Source organism: Grammomys surdaster, unplaced genomic scaffold (assembly GCF_004785775.1).
Source record: "Grammomys surdaster isolate TR1022 unplaced genomic scaffold, NIH_TR_1.0 125604, whole genome shotgun sequence".
Classification (NCBI taxonomy): Eukaryota; Metazoa; Chordata; class Mammalia; order Rodentia; family Muridae; genus Grammomys; species Grammomys surdaster.
Window position 1 is genome coordinate 1,233,434 of NW_021620447.1, and position 16,666 is coordinate 1,250,099.

General features: G+C 35.2%; 1 protein-coding gene across 1 annotated transcript in view; it reads right to left on the reverse strand.

Annotated features, from left to right (window-relative positions):
- LOC114638533 (solute carrier organic anion transporter family member 6A1-like) overlaps nt 1-8,055 on the reverse strand; it is an 86,608-nt gene extending 78,553 nt beyond the window's left edge. Inside the window, exons 1-3 of the mRNA XM_028787044.1 lie at nt 7,596-8,055; nt 5,639-5,899; nt 339-530 (exon numbers count right to left, since the gene is read on the reverse strand). Coding sequence (XP_028642877.1) covers nt 339-530; nt 5,639-5,899; nt 7,596-7,977 — 835 coding nt within the window. The 5' untranslated portion in view covers nt 7,978-8,055. The remainder of the gene's footprint in view (nt 1-338; nt 531-5,638; nt 5,900-7,595) is intronic.
- Nucleotides 8,056-16,666: the final 8,611 nt, after the last annotated feature.

A 16,666-nucleotide genomic window follows, 5' to 3' on the forward strand; every position in this document is an offset into this window, starting at 1 on the left:
TTTTTCCTCTCTCTCTGTCTTTCTGTCTCTCTGCTTCTCTCTGTCTCTCTCTTTCTCTCTGTCAGAGAAAAAAAGAAACAGACAGAGAAAATTTTGCCACTTAAAAGATACATGCACTTTCAATTCCTTTACATCTTTCAGTGACATTAGATGATTTGTCTAGTGTTCCAAACCTCAGAATTAAGTAGATCAATGTGATTTTGGAGTTTTGCAAAAGCATCTTCAGCACTTAGTACAGTGTCATCACAGGGCCAACAGTATTTCTGGGTCTGTTCAAACATACAGAAACCCAATGACTATTCAAAATAGGTCATGTATAATAGAAAAAGCAAACTTGCCTAAATAGATGCCAGCCGTGTATATGGAAACGTTGTCATAAATGTAGGTCACACCAAGGATATACATCGGCATCCCTGCAATTCCCTGGAGAAACTGCCCAATGATGGAAAGATAGATAATTTCTGATTTGAATGGTACTACGTTTTTCTCACAATTTGGCATTGTTCTTTGTTCTTCATCCATGCATAACTCTTTTGAAAAATAAAAATTATATTTTACTGAACTGAATTCAAAACTAAATGTACAATTCATCTGCAGTGGCTACCAGCACCATGATTTTTTCTTTTATTTAATAGTCATACATGGAATGCACTAATATAATTAATGATCATATTCTTAATAGAAATTGTACATTAAAACAAAATGTGTTGGAACACTGGAGGAAACATGCATATTATGAATGAAACAGTGTGATTGTTTATATGTACAAGATTACCTCTACACAGATATGCTTATATGCATACACAATTACTCATATGTAATACATATTCACTCACTTCCCTATTCTTTGAATCCTATTCTTCTGACGTTTGTCTCCACAGAAAAGTACTTGCAATGCCCTTGGTGATCCAGCATCTGAATATAGTTCAGTATGCCTTTCATTAACAATCTTTAAATTACACCAACACTTCTTTGATGAAATAATTTCCTATTTTTGACTCTTAAGCTTCAGTAATATACTATTATGGTTTGCACATGAAATATCTCTTTAAAGTCTCATGTGTTCAATATTTACTTCCTTGTCGATATTATTTGGAGAGTTCCTAGAACTGTCAGGGAGAGACACAACCTGGTCTCTGAAAGTTCTATCTTGTCACAGTTTCTTAATATCTTCACTCTGTTTTGTTGCCACCATGAGGTAAACAGACTTTCTTTGCACACTCCAAATTTTCTGTCAGGCTATGGGCTCAGAGTTGATGGTGACTAGCAATTGTGGAGGTAGCACTCTGAAACCATGATTTAAAAAACTCATATTTTCTACTTTTAAGTTGTTTTTGACATTTTTTTAATGGCAACAAGACAACTAAGTATGCATAGGATCATCAAAACAAGGCATTAAGTCATAAAGTTAGATGGTAGTGGGGCACAACTTTAATCCTAGTTTGTGTGAGGGAGAGGTAGAAGGATCTCTGAGCTGAGCCCAGACTGATTGATAGTGTGAGTTCCAGAATAGACAGAGCTGTAAGAGAGCTAGGGCTATAAAAGAAACCTTGTATCAACAAACAATAAACAAACAAACAAAAAGATCACCAATGCCACCATAGTTATTATGAGATAATCTACCAATTAGATTTTTAAATCCTTTGGGTCACAGGTCACTTCTCTCATTCTTACATACATGGTTATAGGGTTTGTGTATTTATACTTGTTAGGTTGTTGATAATAAATCATATATATTATGAACATCTTGGGTAAAGTTTAACATATACTCTTGAAATATTTTAGAGAAACTATTAAAGTGAATGACACATTTATTACACTAATGAAACCTTACTTGGCTTAGTTTCTGTGTAATAATACAGAACTTTATGGCAAATCAGAAATTGTCTCTAAGATTGTGATACTTTTTTAACCCAGCATGCTCATCCTTTTTGCTGTTTTGAAAAGAATAATGCATAATGTATGCTATCAATTGTTTATGACATTCTCAAATAAGTATATGATGTATTCTGATCATTTCCTCTCTTTTCTCTTTCTGTCTGCCTCACCCTCATACTGATTGGCTTTCTCTTTTGAATTAGACAATCTAGACTCTACCTTCTCCTCTTGTTCTCCTCCTCCTCTTCCTCCTCTTCTTCCTCTTCTCCTTGCCCTCCCCATCCCCATCCTCCTCCTTCTTATTCTTCCTCTTATTCTTTGTATTCTTGTTCTTAGTCTTATCCTCCTCCTCCTCCTCCTCCTCCTCCTCCTCCTCCTCCTCTCTTCATTCTTGTTCTGCTTCTTATTCTTCTCTTTCATATTCTTCAATTGCTCAATGAATTGTGTTTCAATTGTTTACTGGGTGAAAGATGATGGTTTGTTTGCAGAAGCATGGACATCCTGCCAAGCACTACACTGCTGAAGTCTGTCTTAGCAACATCTAGCTGCATAGAAATATACAGGAAATGCATGAGGACTTGTGCTTTCTTTTCCCTTTTGTGATAATATGTTTGTAGATTACCTTAAATAATTTATGTGCAGATATTCACAGCATCTGTTGAGTTCAAGATTACAATGGATACAATGGATACTTCATTCCTAAATACAGTATTTCAGACTACTTCCCAAACCCTCCAGCCCATCTTAGCTTGCCCATTCTTCTGCAGTGTTCCCTGGGCCTCAGAGAGCCTATCTATAGCTGAGCATACCATAGCTATAACTCATGCTTACTTCTTCTTCTCCCAATACTTCCAGCTAATGTCTTTCAGTGTCTGACCGAAAAAATCCTTCAAAGTCTTATTAGAATACTCTGGTTAACTAACTGAGTAGCCCCTCCTTTATGTTTCTTCTCAAATTCACAACAGCACTTCTGTATGACTTTTCTCTCTTTCCCAACAAGCATCTACCAATCATTTTACAATCCAAGTCAAATTTTCTCCTTACATGATCTCTAGCTATAGTTTTAGAGCTGAAAGAAAATACATGGTGTTCAAAATCCAACCTGACTTCATCATAAATAAAGCAAGGAAGTCTTTCACCATGTTTACAATCCATTGTGAAGAAAGTAGCACTTCCAATTTCTGGCAGCAGCAGATTCATCACAGGACTCAGCAGCCACCTGGCATAGGGAAAGGGGCAAGCGCATGATTCAACCCTAAGGCTTCCATGCAGGGGATAAAAGGACAATGAGATAAAATAGCCGAGAACACTCACTAGAGGAGGTTTGAACGACTTTGATATATCATGTTGGTAGACAGAAAAATAGCTGCAAATGAGGAGAAGTAGCAACTAGGAGAATCAGGGAAAGCTGGCTTTCATTATTCACTGGTCCTAATGATTGAAAAGAAGTGTGCCTTCATTCTGAGTAAGTACAAACCACTGGTGGGTATCATCAAAAACCTGAGCTCAATAAAAGCTCAGCAATGGGAGCTTCCTCCTCTGCTGAGAAAGTGGTCAGTATGAGAGCAGTACGGATGGTCTCTTTATATAAAGTTCTAGGAAAAAAGAATGACAATGTAGGACAAGTATTTTCATGAATTTGTCAATAAATTTTGCGTTGAATTTTTCAGGATTTGGTGAAATATCAGGTCTGCCTGTTTGTTGAGGCACACATATTCTACATGTGTGTTGAATATGAATGTGTCACCATTGTAGATAACAGATGGAATCACGGAACATGTAAAATAAAAAATAGAAATATATGAACTATAGCACAGAAATTCTGAGAACTCATAGCAGAAGATGAACCTAGTATTTAAACAACAAAGCACAAAATGGAAAGATCGAAAAAATAAAATATAATCAGGAAACATCACAGTAAGAGAAGAGGGGTATATAAGCAAATGGAGAATCAATCTCTCTCTCTCTCTCTCTCTCTCTCTCTCTCTCTCTCTCTCTCTATCTATCTATCTCTATCTCTGTGGGTATGTGTGTATATGTCTAAACTTAAATATGAGTCAAAGGGGTGAAGATACAAACTGTCAGAATAAATCAATTATTTACAAGAAAGAAATAACTGAGTACTTTTGAACAAATGATACAAATGATTATGTCTGCTTCTCAGCAATTAGACACCTAGAGAATACTCTGAATAACAAACAGTAGGCACCTAATCCGAAGTAAAGCAATACATACAGAAATGTAGGTGACATAAGCAAGACTCAAAAGGAAGAAAAGTACCAATTTCTTCTGTTATAATGCCTTTCCAGCACTGATAACACGTTTTTAAAAATTCATTTTTATTTTTTGCAAATTGTGTGCTTACATGTGTGTGTGTGTGTGTGTGTGTGTGTGTAAAAGCCAATGCCTGCAGAACCCAATAGATTGTATCAGATCACAAAGTAGCTAGGTATGTTCCCTAACTGTCTGATGAACCTGCATAGAAACAAACTCAGGTCCTCTGCAAGGGTAGTACATGCTTTGAACTACTAAACAGATTTTTAAAATACTTCTAATGGTAATTTTCTGAAGTTTTCACCATTTCTGACCACAACATCGCGAAAAGAACAAGGAAATAAAATGTTTTTCTTTCCTTTCTTTTCATTAATCCTCTTCTAATTCAAGAAGATGTCATGTCTATGAATATCAAAGTCATATATAGTTCTTACATTTATACACATTCTTGTATGTAACTATATTAATATTAAAATAGTTTTGATTTATATTAACTGCTTTTTAAAAGGTTGAAAATATTTAAATAAATGCTCACCAACTTTATTAAACAGGGAAATGCAATTTAGAACTGCTTTGAGATTTAGCATTCCACCAATAAAACAAACAATAGCACATGCTATAGAGTTCACACTGGTACAGCTGATATGGAAATCAATGAGGAGTTTCTCGAAGGAAGCTGCGAGTCAATCTACCTCAAGATTTAATGATACTGCTCTTGGGCATCCACTGAAAGGACTGTACAATGATACTTGTTCATCATTGTTCATTGCTGCTGTGTTCAAAGATCATAAATATACCACTATAAACATCAAAGACATCCATATACATACATATGCACATGGATACATCTCCCTTCTTCATCACGTGTTGTTAAAACCCAGCTTAGCGCATATATATATATATATATATATATATATGCCTGTATATGATTTAGAAAGCTCTGGGACAATAGTGTTAGAAATAGACTCTAAAGACAGCTCAAATAGATCTTACTAGGAATAGACAAACATTGTGGAATCAAGAATGATCAACATTACAAAACTCCTATGTTTACAGGTTCAAATGGTGGTCAAAGAGCAATGTCCAACTTTTGAAATGGTAGGAGTATGTAGGTATGTATGTCGGTAGAAAAATTAACCCTTTCATCTGAGTAGGCTTATTCCTATATTTGAACTTATCTGCCTCTGTGCTACAAAGAGAATAAGAGAATAATTAAAGTATCTTGTGCAAAATAAAATAAACTAACAGACTTCTCAAAAGATTTGTAATATATGTAAAATTGTATAAAATAAATAATTTTACAAATTATCTCACAATTCTCTTTCCTAGCATCATTTCATCTTTGAGAGGCAAATCAGAGAACTACAGAAAATAGTTATTAAGCATCATTACATAAGAATACACAGACATTCTGAACTATTTTAAATTATTTGAATCAATGACCTAAAAAATAATTTAGTGTATGAGAATATTTGGAAAATCTCACCTTCAGTATCTTCCACTGGACGTACAATTTCATATTTCAAGTATGGGACAGCCAATGTAATTGATCCAAGTCCTACTAAAAAGGCAGCAGCTGCCACCCATTTTGACCTGTTCCCTCTACATCCATAGTGTGCTACAAGTATTGCTACTGATAAAGATGCAAGATCATAAGCAATAGTCAATATAACTTTCTCTGCACGTGACAGATAAAAATCCTTCTCAAAATTTCCAGTACTCACATCAGAAAGACCAAATATAATACCTAAAAAGTCAAAGGAAAGAAAAAGAGCATTAAACACATTTTAATGTCAAAACATCTAACCATTATAATCAAAGAAAACTTTAATTCACACTGATTTATAATATTATGAATGAATAAAACCTATAAGCAAAAGTAATTTTACTAACCTTCACGAATACTTTTACTTGAATTTTAGGAGGTATTTTATTTGTGACTACCTCTATTAGTTTATTAAATATCAATTATTTTTGTATTATCTCATCACTCTTTTCAAGCATACTAAGTATCAATTATCAAGAATTAAAAGAACACAAATGGATGTTTTCCTCGTTTCTAAAACTGAAGCAATAAAGAAAGTTTAAACCCAGTTTGTATTTCCTAATATAACATTGTTCCAGAGCTAGAATTCTGTGCTTGAAGTTTAGCATTTCTGAGAATTTTTAATTTTTTTAAAAATCAATGTACACATTAAATTTTCTTCATTTTCTTGAACATTAAATAAGTGACAGCATACTATGTATAGACATATCCATAGCTAGAAATGTCCCATAGCTAATATTCTGAGCTAGAAGTTTAAACTATCTGAGCATTTTCAATTTTTTAATATGTATACTTTCAAATTGCTTTTTTGGGAAGTTGTTTAATCTTCTTAAGCATTAAAAATGATAGTATAATGTATATTCAACTATCATCTAGCATGTAAAGAATAATAAAATTGTAGTAGGCAAAGCATAAATAACTTGATAAATAATAGAAGGGATTGCAACAAAAAGAATGCATTTCTTGGAGTGAAAAAAAATATTTATGAGTTAAAACTTATGTCTGCAAAGTAGTTGGATCACAAGTCACTGCTGTTTTCCAGCTACCTCAAGAACTCCTTGGTTTTCAGAGATCCAGGAGTTCATAGTTTTCCTAAACCTCCTAAATCTGTGAGAATTAACTGATCCCCTGCCTGGCCTACTTCTCCAGGGCCGGACGCAGGAGCACAGTGCAGATGAAACATTCAGGATTGTTGCTGATAGGATATGTATTCCCTAATTTCCCTCCAAGAACCTCAATCACTCAGTGTCACTCCTGCTGCCAAAATCACCACCCAAATCAGAAAACCTCAGAAGATTCTGCCTACACTTTTGATACTTACTGCCCCAGCCTCTCACTGACAATAGCTAAGTGTGAGAGCCGGCGGGAAGCCACTGGATAAATGTAGTTTCCAAGCTAACCAGAAAATTTTCAAATAAAAGTAAACTCAGAAGTGGATTGAAACTGTTTAGTGAATATAGTCAAAAAAGTGAGTTTTGATATTAATAAAAAAAAAAACCCTTAATTTACAGATGAGAAAATAAAATCCTGACCAAAATTACTTTTTCAGAGTCTTTCAGAATTGTGATGACAATGCTGTTTTCTACTGTATTGTAATATTGAAAAGATGCAATCCACAATTTAGGTTGATCAACAAATAACATGAGCTAACTTAATCCCACCTTCCCATCAGCTCTGTATTGGAGATCAGAAATTGATACCCACAGTGGGATTGCACCCTGCCAAGCAGGTGGCCAAAGACCTGAAATAACAAGAAAGACTTGTGTTCTCTTAATTTTTTTCCACTCAAGCCTGGAAAACAAGTCAGAGGTTATATACCCTCTCCTTTCCCGCCATGTCAGCCTTATGTCTACATCAGGATTCTACTTATGGGAGCAATCCTTGTCCTCCAATTTACCTTGAGCTAGGGATAATATACAGAATGAGATTAGAAAGAAGTTAATGTTGTTGAAACGCTGCAAAGAGGAGAAAACCAGAGGTCCCAAGCCAAATGACCCCTCCAAGGAAGCATCTGGCATTGTATCTGATAACTGTGATGACTCTTCAGAGACAGTATTTTGGAGAGTTGTAATATCTAACATGGCAGTTGAAAGTCGCGGCTTCTGATAAGGGACTACTTTAAGGGATTCTTGTTCACTGTCATTCCACTCTCCCACCAGAGCCTCCGCCATGATGTCCACTGGAGCCTCTTCCGCCGTGCTGTCCACCGGAGGTTCCACAAAAATTTCCACCGGGGCCTTCACAATGCTGTCATTCGATTGTTTCGGGTTCTGGTCCATGGCTTATCCTTACCCGAAGTAGGTTCGTGCAGGTATGTTTCAAGACACCTGTGTACTCCCTGGGCTCAGATGACTAATGCTGTCGCTGCAGGGAACGTTACTTCTAGGGAAGAAAGCCAACGTCCCTACAGAAGGGTTGAGTGACGCAGGGCAGAGGTTCCAAGGCTGGATTCCATCTTCTCTCCGTCACAGAGAAGGAAAGAAGAGGAAGGGGAGGAGGGAGAAGGGGAAGAAGAGAAGGGAGGTGAATATGATCAAATCATGTTGAACAAAATGCTCAAATAACTAATAGAAATATTTGTAAAAGAAAAAGGGAAAAATAAACGTGTGATCAAAGAACCTGGAAACCAACCTTCAGTATCTCTAGGTTTTCCTCAGTGTGGTGTGTCTACAACTAGATAATCTCACTTGATACAAATTTGTCAAAGTATTAAAATAATAAATAATGAATTAGTAAGAGAAGGGGGAAGGAAGGAAAGAGAAGAAAGGAAAAAAGAAATGAAAAGAAAAAAGAAAGGAAATGAAGAAAAAAATCAGAAATCATAAAAAGACATATCCAACTGTCATGGAGACTTTAAAATTCACAGTCTCTTTTCTCTTGATTGTGTATATGTTTATCCATATACGTATGTATATATGTATGTGTTTAAGTATATGACTGAAGAATCAACCTCCGGTTATCCAGGCTTGCTTGATGTATCTACAACTGAATAATATCACTTGATATTTGTTAAAGTACTAAATAAATAATAAATAAGTGAGATAAAGAAAAAAGTTTGAGTGTTTGTGTGTGTGTGTGTGTGTGTGTGTGTGTGTGTGTGTGTTTGCCTATGGTATTATCATGTATCATAGAGTTCTGCAAAAATTAGTGTTTGAGAATTTGACTTTAAGATCAATATAGACTAATGATCACAATTGATACGGATACTTTTATTTGACTTCTGAGTCCATTTTGTGAGTCACAAGGTCTGTCAAAATTTGTAGAACTTAATGATTTAGATATGCTAAAATGTAGTGCATTTGCTTTTTATTAGTCATTATAAACTAAAAAGATGGTAAAAAATATGGTTTACTTCCACTCATGTGCCATATTGTTGCACCATTACACTAAATCTAAAGAAACTAGATTTAGAGATTTCAAATACAAATTGTGGGCTGTTACTTTTATTATTCATGTTTCCTTTTAGGGAAATAATTTTATTCATTTTCCATAGTCTTAGCTAGTATTCTACTTCCAATACTTGTACTCGGGTTATTATGTTCAACATACAAAATACTTCTGTGCCTACTGGGTTGAATAACATTGTTTTAGATTCCTTAATTGATTTTTAAGATAATACACTTTAAAGCTAATTCTTTATCTTTAAATTTTATTTAAAACTCTTGATTAGGAATGTCTGATTCAGAAACTATTTAAATCATGGGTTAATTTTGAGCAATTTGGGAATCAGAGGATCTATATTGAAGCAAAGTCATACTTTGCATGACAAATTTTTCCCAATGTCAATCTTTCCACCAATTATTAATTCCTGGCATTCACCAACTTGTCAAAGAGTGGTCTTTAATTTTGATAATCCTGCTAGAGCCTCATAATGTACAATGCACATGCATACATATATGTGTACACACAACTCAGTACTTTCTTTTTCCTCAAATTCTTTATAAGAAAGCATCTTTTGGTAAACTCTGAGAAGACAGCAGACATTTCCTTAGAATGGACACATAAAAGCAAGAAAACAGTGTGAATTATAAATATTTCCATTTATCAAATATGAAGTCCCCACATATGCTTTCTCTATAAATACACATATACACTATTTAATATTTAATATGCACCACATGTACACTATAGCACCGTTGATAGAAACTCTTCAGTAGAGTGGGGACTTGTAGGTGAAGTTGAAAGATTACTGTCTTGGTAAGTTATCAGTAAAGGTGATGGAGGCACAGACATTCTAATATCAAAGCTTCTGGACTACAATGGTACCTGACATGACAGAAAATGAAGATGGGATTTTTTTGTACTACTTTTTGTAATTCCATGGGTACTTTTTTTAATCTGTCATAGACACTCAAGTCTACAACCATCATAGCAGAAGTCAGCTACAGAAAATATGTGACTATGGCATTGGAAAGATTGCCCATGCACTAAAATGCTTCCTTACAAGAATGTTGACTTAAGTTCAGATTCCCAAAGCACTTGGAATAGGCTTAGTGAAGCTGATTGCCACCTTCCAACTCACTAGGAATACAGAGACAGGCATATTCCTGGAATTTACTGGTCATCCAATCCACGTGAATCAGTGAGTTCCAGGTTCACTGAGAAACTTGACTCAAGAAATAAGATACAAAGGGATAGAAGAAGATACCTGATGTCAAAGAATATACACACATTGACATGTACATGTGTACACACAGGAACACATCTACAAACACTACATACACATGAATGCAGACATGCAATAATAAAATGGAAAATAAATACTTAATGAGCAAGACTAAGCGCCAATAAAATTCTGTTTGCAGTAGCATGCTGGACTTGTTCAGGTCAGGGGTTTCCCAATCCACATTCTAGTGGAGAAGACATAAATACAAGTAATCACAAAACTCAAAGACTAATTAAACTTGAAAATGTGCTACAAATGTAAACCACAAGGTACTTTGTAAGTATGCACAAGGAAGTCTTATCTAGGCTAGAAACTAAAAAGATTCTCTCAGAAATTATTTAAGCCATGTACTTTGGCTGTCAACACGTTGATGTTGTTAAAGACAAGATTTGACACGATGGACAGCAATAAAAGTATTCCCAAGACAAAAAAAGCGAGCATGATAAAGGTGTAAATAACATCCTTGAAGCTTGACCAAAATAGAAATACTGACCTCAGGCTACCTGAGGTAATTTTATCAGCAGTATATGCCACATCAACACTCAGCAGAGCAGCATTCTTTAAATTCATAAGCTCACTATGCAGAGTTAAAACATCCAGAGAGGTGTTAGAATTATGCCAAATACACTGCAAGTGTCTTTATACTTTTTCCTAATTATAATGACTACCACTGTAAATTTTAGAACATGGACCCAATGGTATTTGGCATGACACTCAAGATGGTTCCTTACTCTTATACTCTGAACCTTCTTCCAACAATTTGAATAGGAGAAAGAACATCAATCCATTGTTCCAATTGCCTATCTAAATCCTTTTGTATTTTCAACACATTAGTAACATTTTTTTTTTTTTTTTGCTAAACGATTAACAAAAGTACCTTTCTTAACTTCTTGTGTCAAATCAATTGCAGAAGCAGTGGTGCTAGCAATTAATGTAGTTAAAGCTGTTATACCAACAATCAAACCCACCATCCTCTCGCTTCTTGTTAATGCCTGACTCACTTCTAGTAATTGCAAACTTTTTTACAGATGAACTGAAATAGACGCCCAAACAGAGTTATTAAATTAACAGACTGGCAAGCCAAGGATGGTAAGATTCTGTACAGAGCCTTACCAACCTAAGACAGGAATGCATTGCTTTCAATAATACATATTCCATGATGGGTAAGGAAGGAATTCTTGGCAAAATGACCTAAGACAGGCTCAGTATTGTTTATGAAATAAAAAAGGGGGTGAGGCAGAGAGCTTTTGGGGCTGCTTGGCAAGAATCTGACATGGGCCAAGGACAAAGAAATGGGCTGCATGGCAGGAATATAACATTGGCCAAGGGTAAGAAAGTTGGATTCAGGCAGGAATCTGACATTAGGCTAGAACAAAGAAATAATTTCAGGCAGGAATCTAAATCTTAGGCTAGAACAAGGAAGTAGGCTTCAGACATGAAAATGACTTTGGGCTAGGACAGGGAAGTTAGCTCAGATATTTTGGTCATCCTGATAAGCCCTTAGAAACAGTAATCATGGGAGTGTTCACAGAATTTTGTTTATTGCCTTGCTTGTTCTTTGACTATTTGTGTTTATTGTCTTGCTTGTTCCTTGACTATTTGCATTGTATTGCTAGTTCCTCAACCTAGAACTGACCTTAATACTTGCATGTAACTAAAATTGTATAAAAGCAAGAAGAAGGAGGGAGGATTGGAAAGGGTTTCTAGGGAGAGGAAATGGGTAAAGGGGAAAACATCCCAAATGTAAATAAATAGAATATACAATAAAAAGGAAATTTAAAAAAAGAAATTATTTAAGAGAAGACTTCCAGAATAAGTAATAACTTTTCAACCTAAGTGTAGATATGTGAAGAAGGAAATATATATACCAAGCTTTTACAACAAGAAAGAACAAAGTATGTTCACAGAATCTGGGGATGAGTGGGAGGTAGTACAGGTAATACCTCCTGTACACATCTACTGTTTATGTAGATATCAGGGCTGTCAATTTGCCAAACAATGAGAAATTGATTGAAAGCAATTAAAGCATAGAAAAATTATTTTCCCCTTTTCTTATAATGCTTATCAATAATAATAATAATAACAATAATAAGTGGATTGGCCTAGGGCCCAGAAAATATGTAAAGAGTTGAAATCACTAGGATTACATAATAGAATATAAAGAAAATATACTATTTATTTAGGTCTCAGATTAAGGAGTTCCAAATATTTTCATAACATTGTTATACTTTTCCTTAAATGCTCTCTCAAAGATGTTGTTCTAATGTTTGTTATAATCTGCTCTCATAATTGTGATAGGTTTAGGCTTTTTGAACCTAGAGAGTTTTATATTTCTACTGTGAAAAGTAAAAATAAAAATAATAAAGAGAAGAACAAAACATAAGTTTGTAGTAGCATTCTTAAAATGTTACCAAACCATAGATAAATGTCTATATTTATCAAACTTCAAGCATAGATAGTAGTGGTCTAAGGTTCAATGAATTGTGTGGGTGTTATCTTCAGCAATGAGTTCTTGCTGCCATTTGATGGAGAGAAACCTATTGTTGTGGCTATAGCTGGCGTTATTTGAAGATGTCCCTGAAACCTCTTTGTCCAGCAATTCATTTGTAATTATCCAAGACACCATACTAGAAGCTTCACTTGATGACATGATACCCAGTTTGGGTTTGTCTCCTCTATTATTTGGAGACTTCATTAGGAATGTTAAGGCATATCATTTGTATCATTGACACACATTTTAAATTTCTCACATCCTCCACATATAATTCTTTTTGAGTTCACTTTTTAAGATTTATTTATTCATTTATTTACTTTAAGATATTTATTACATAGATGAAAAGCTAATGTGCATGCACAAGTGTATGCATGCGCACACATACACATATCATCAGTATAAAATATTTTTTCCACATTAAAGCAATTGAAATGATGATGATGCTGGTTTAAGAACCAAACAAAGCAAGATTAAAAAGAAAAAAATAGTAATTATGATCTCTGTTAAATGTCTTTGCTTATGACACATAATTCTTGCCCCATTAAACTGAAAGATTTCAAAATGGCTCAACAGAAATAATTTAAATAAATAATTTAAATAATTTAATAAAGTCCTTTTGAAATAATGTAGCGTTGTTGGAGAAAATAACTCAGTGTCAGAGTGTTTGCCCAGCATTGATGGGGACCAGAATTCAATTTATAGTAATGGAAAAACACCATGAAGTTGCATAATGTTGCAACTTGCAAGTCTAGTGGTTTATATGGAAGGTACCTTTCAAGCAACAGACACAATGATTGCCCCATAGGCTTAATAATGATAAGATCCTTGCTCAGATGCACAAACATTTTCCATTTTCAGATATTCAAACTGAGCCACAGAAACAATAAACAGCTTCTACAAACTCCAAGTACTTGATGCAAAACAACACACAAGCAGGTAATGCAGTCACTCTTCACTATAGTGGTGAGCTGTAATTAAAAATACCTCATGTCATCTAATTCCAGAGGTCATCTCTGTCTCAACATGAATATACAAACCAGTGAAGTTCTCACTTTGATATACTTAGCATTGACAATTTCTTGCTCCAAGTGATAGCTGAGGACATTTCAATTCTATATTTTGAGAGTCCCATAGGATCTGACTTAGCAAACATACAGAGTAATCAAAGAATAATAACCCTGAGTAACTCTATTAATGGTGAGTAAAACCCAAGGACAAAAGCTTCATCTTGCCCTTTCTCAGCTGTACAGTTATGAGAGGAGACTGGGATCCTGAACAGACTGGAAACCCATTCCGTGAAACAGTTGCTAACTTGCTATCTTCCCTTGCCTTGTCTTCCTCTTTGTCCCATTCCACTTTCTACTGCCAACGCTGGACTGGAGATCTTGGATTTCATAAAACAGCAGACCAAACTTGACACAGCACACATCCGTGGCCTCTGCCTCAGTTTCTGCCTCCAGATACCTGCTTTGTTGGAGTTTCACCCTTGGTTTCCGTCAATGATGAACATCAATGTGTACATATAAGTAAAATTTACTCTCTTCTCCCCAACTTGCTTTTGGTCATGATGTTTCATTGCAACAATAGGAACCCTAAATAAGACACTGTCACTAGATGTGTCATTACTACATAATTAATTAATACACAATATTTATTTTCTTGCCATAGATTTCTCCATTTGTAAAACTGAATGCTAAGATCAACTGAGCTCACATGCATGAACACACACACACACACAGAGACACACACACACATGAATGAAATGAGAAACCTACATACAATGTAAAAATCTATATAAACTATCTAGACTTATTTCTAATACAACATAGTTTCCCCAAAACATTATTATTATCTTTATTTAAGAAATACAAAAATATTTTGTTACTTCTTACTATACCAATGTGAATTAAAATTAAATAGTCATGACTAATCACTTGGTGTTTATTCATCAGACATTGTAAAAAATCACCTTTTAAACTTAAAAAAGGTGTGTGTGTGTGTGTGTGTGTGTGTGTGTATGATCATTTGTACATATGGTTGTCAGGGGACAATTTTGGATATTTGGTTTACCCTCTGAACATTTCATTGGTTCCTAGATCAAGCTCATGCCACCAGTGTTAGTAGGCAAGTGCCTGTATCCACTAAGACTTCTTGCTGGCTCTATCCATTGCATCATCATTAATTCTATAATATACATGCAGACCAAGGGGGAAAGATGCCTCATAGGTGTCTAATTAAATAAGATCATATAACCATTTAAAAATCAAACTGTGCCACAACAGTCCTAGGTTACACACATGGACAAATTATAGAATTAATGATGGTCCACATGGACAATCATCTTCAAAGCTTAATGTGTGTGTGCATGTGTGTGTGTGCATGTGTGTGTGTGTGCATGTGTGTGTGTATCCAAATAAATAATGTATCAATGTATCTAATAGTATCTGTTTCCACTCTGTTTTGTGTTAAACCTTTTATTTACAATCTTCTAAACAAACATCCAGGATACAAGATTTAGAATATTTTAAGCTTTCTTGTTCTGATCAGCTCCTTAGAAGTGTAACTTTCCATGCTTTGCTGGACTCTTTTCTTCTCCATAAAGTTCTTGCACCAGACTAAGAGGTATATTCCAATAAAGTGAGAAAGAAAAGGAGCAAGACATGGTCCTCCATCAGTGCAGGGGAGCATCTTCATCTTCCTGAAGCCTAATTTGAAGAAAGATGGAAAGGGAATTGGTGACTTGATGCTGATTCAGGATTTCGAGTGAGAACACACGCTCTCCACCAGAGCCTCCTCCCTATCCAAGTGTTCCTGGTACACCTTGCTATATTCATATTAAGCACTGTAGAGCAATCTTGTGTGAATTATGTCCCAGAAGGAAGGACAAAGGGCTGAACAAAACTCTGATTAACTGCACTGGGCTTGTTGTTCATATCTCCTGGGCAAGAAGAGCAACAGGCCAACAGGGGCTGCCCAACTCTTCGTTTCAAAACAAGATAATTAGAAATGTTTACAAAATGGTCACTATGTTATCTTAGATCATCTATGTATTGTACTCTAAAACAAGTTCTTGACTTCTAACAAGAACAACAAGGTTTTTTTTTGTTTGTTTGTTTTGTTTTATTTTTTGTTTTTTGTTTTTGTTTTTTTTAATGTTAAAATTTGTGCGCCAGGAAACAAATTTTGAAGACTTTGTTTAAGTTTATAGACTTGTATTCTTTTTTCAAACTAAAATTCTGTCCCACTGAGTCGAAGTTCCAGGAAATAACAGTAAGATACACAGATGGCTCACTGAAGCATACATTTGGCCTGTCTTATTGGAGTAAAAAGAAAAAAAGCATTTTTGGGGAGAACACATACTTGTGTTAAGCAAGTAAAAAAATGACCATCCAGAATAACATTCAGGAAAGGCAAAATAAGAAAACACAAATATGTATTTTTAGTATCTGTAAAAATCAACTGCCCTCAACAGTGAAGCTGATGTAAGAAGAGTCACTATTCAGACAGGAAGAACAGCAGTGAGAGAAATGGGCAACAGGAAGCATATCATCTGTGCTTTGTCATTTAACTGAATGAAATCATGAAAGTTGACATTCGGACAGCTAAACCTGAATTTAAAAATAAGGTCTAGTTCAACGAATTTCTTGAAAATGGCCTCTCAGTACTGTTAGGTAATGAGAGGGATAGAGAAGGAAACTGGGAAGAATGAGAGGAGAGGAGAGGAGAGGAGAGGAGAGGAGAGGAGAGGAGAGGAGAGGAGAGGAGAGGAGGGAGAGGAGGGAGAGAGGAGGGAGAGAGGAGGGAGAGA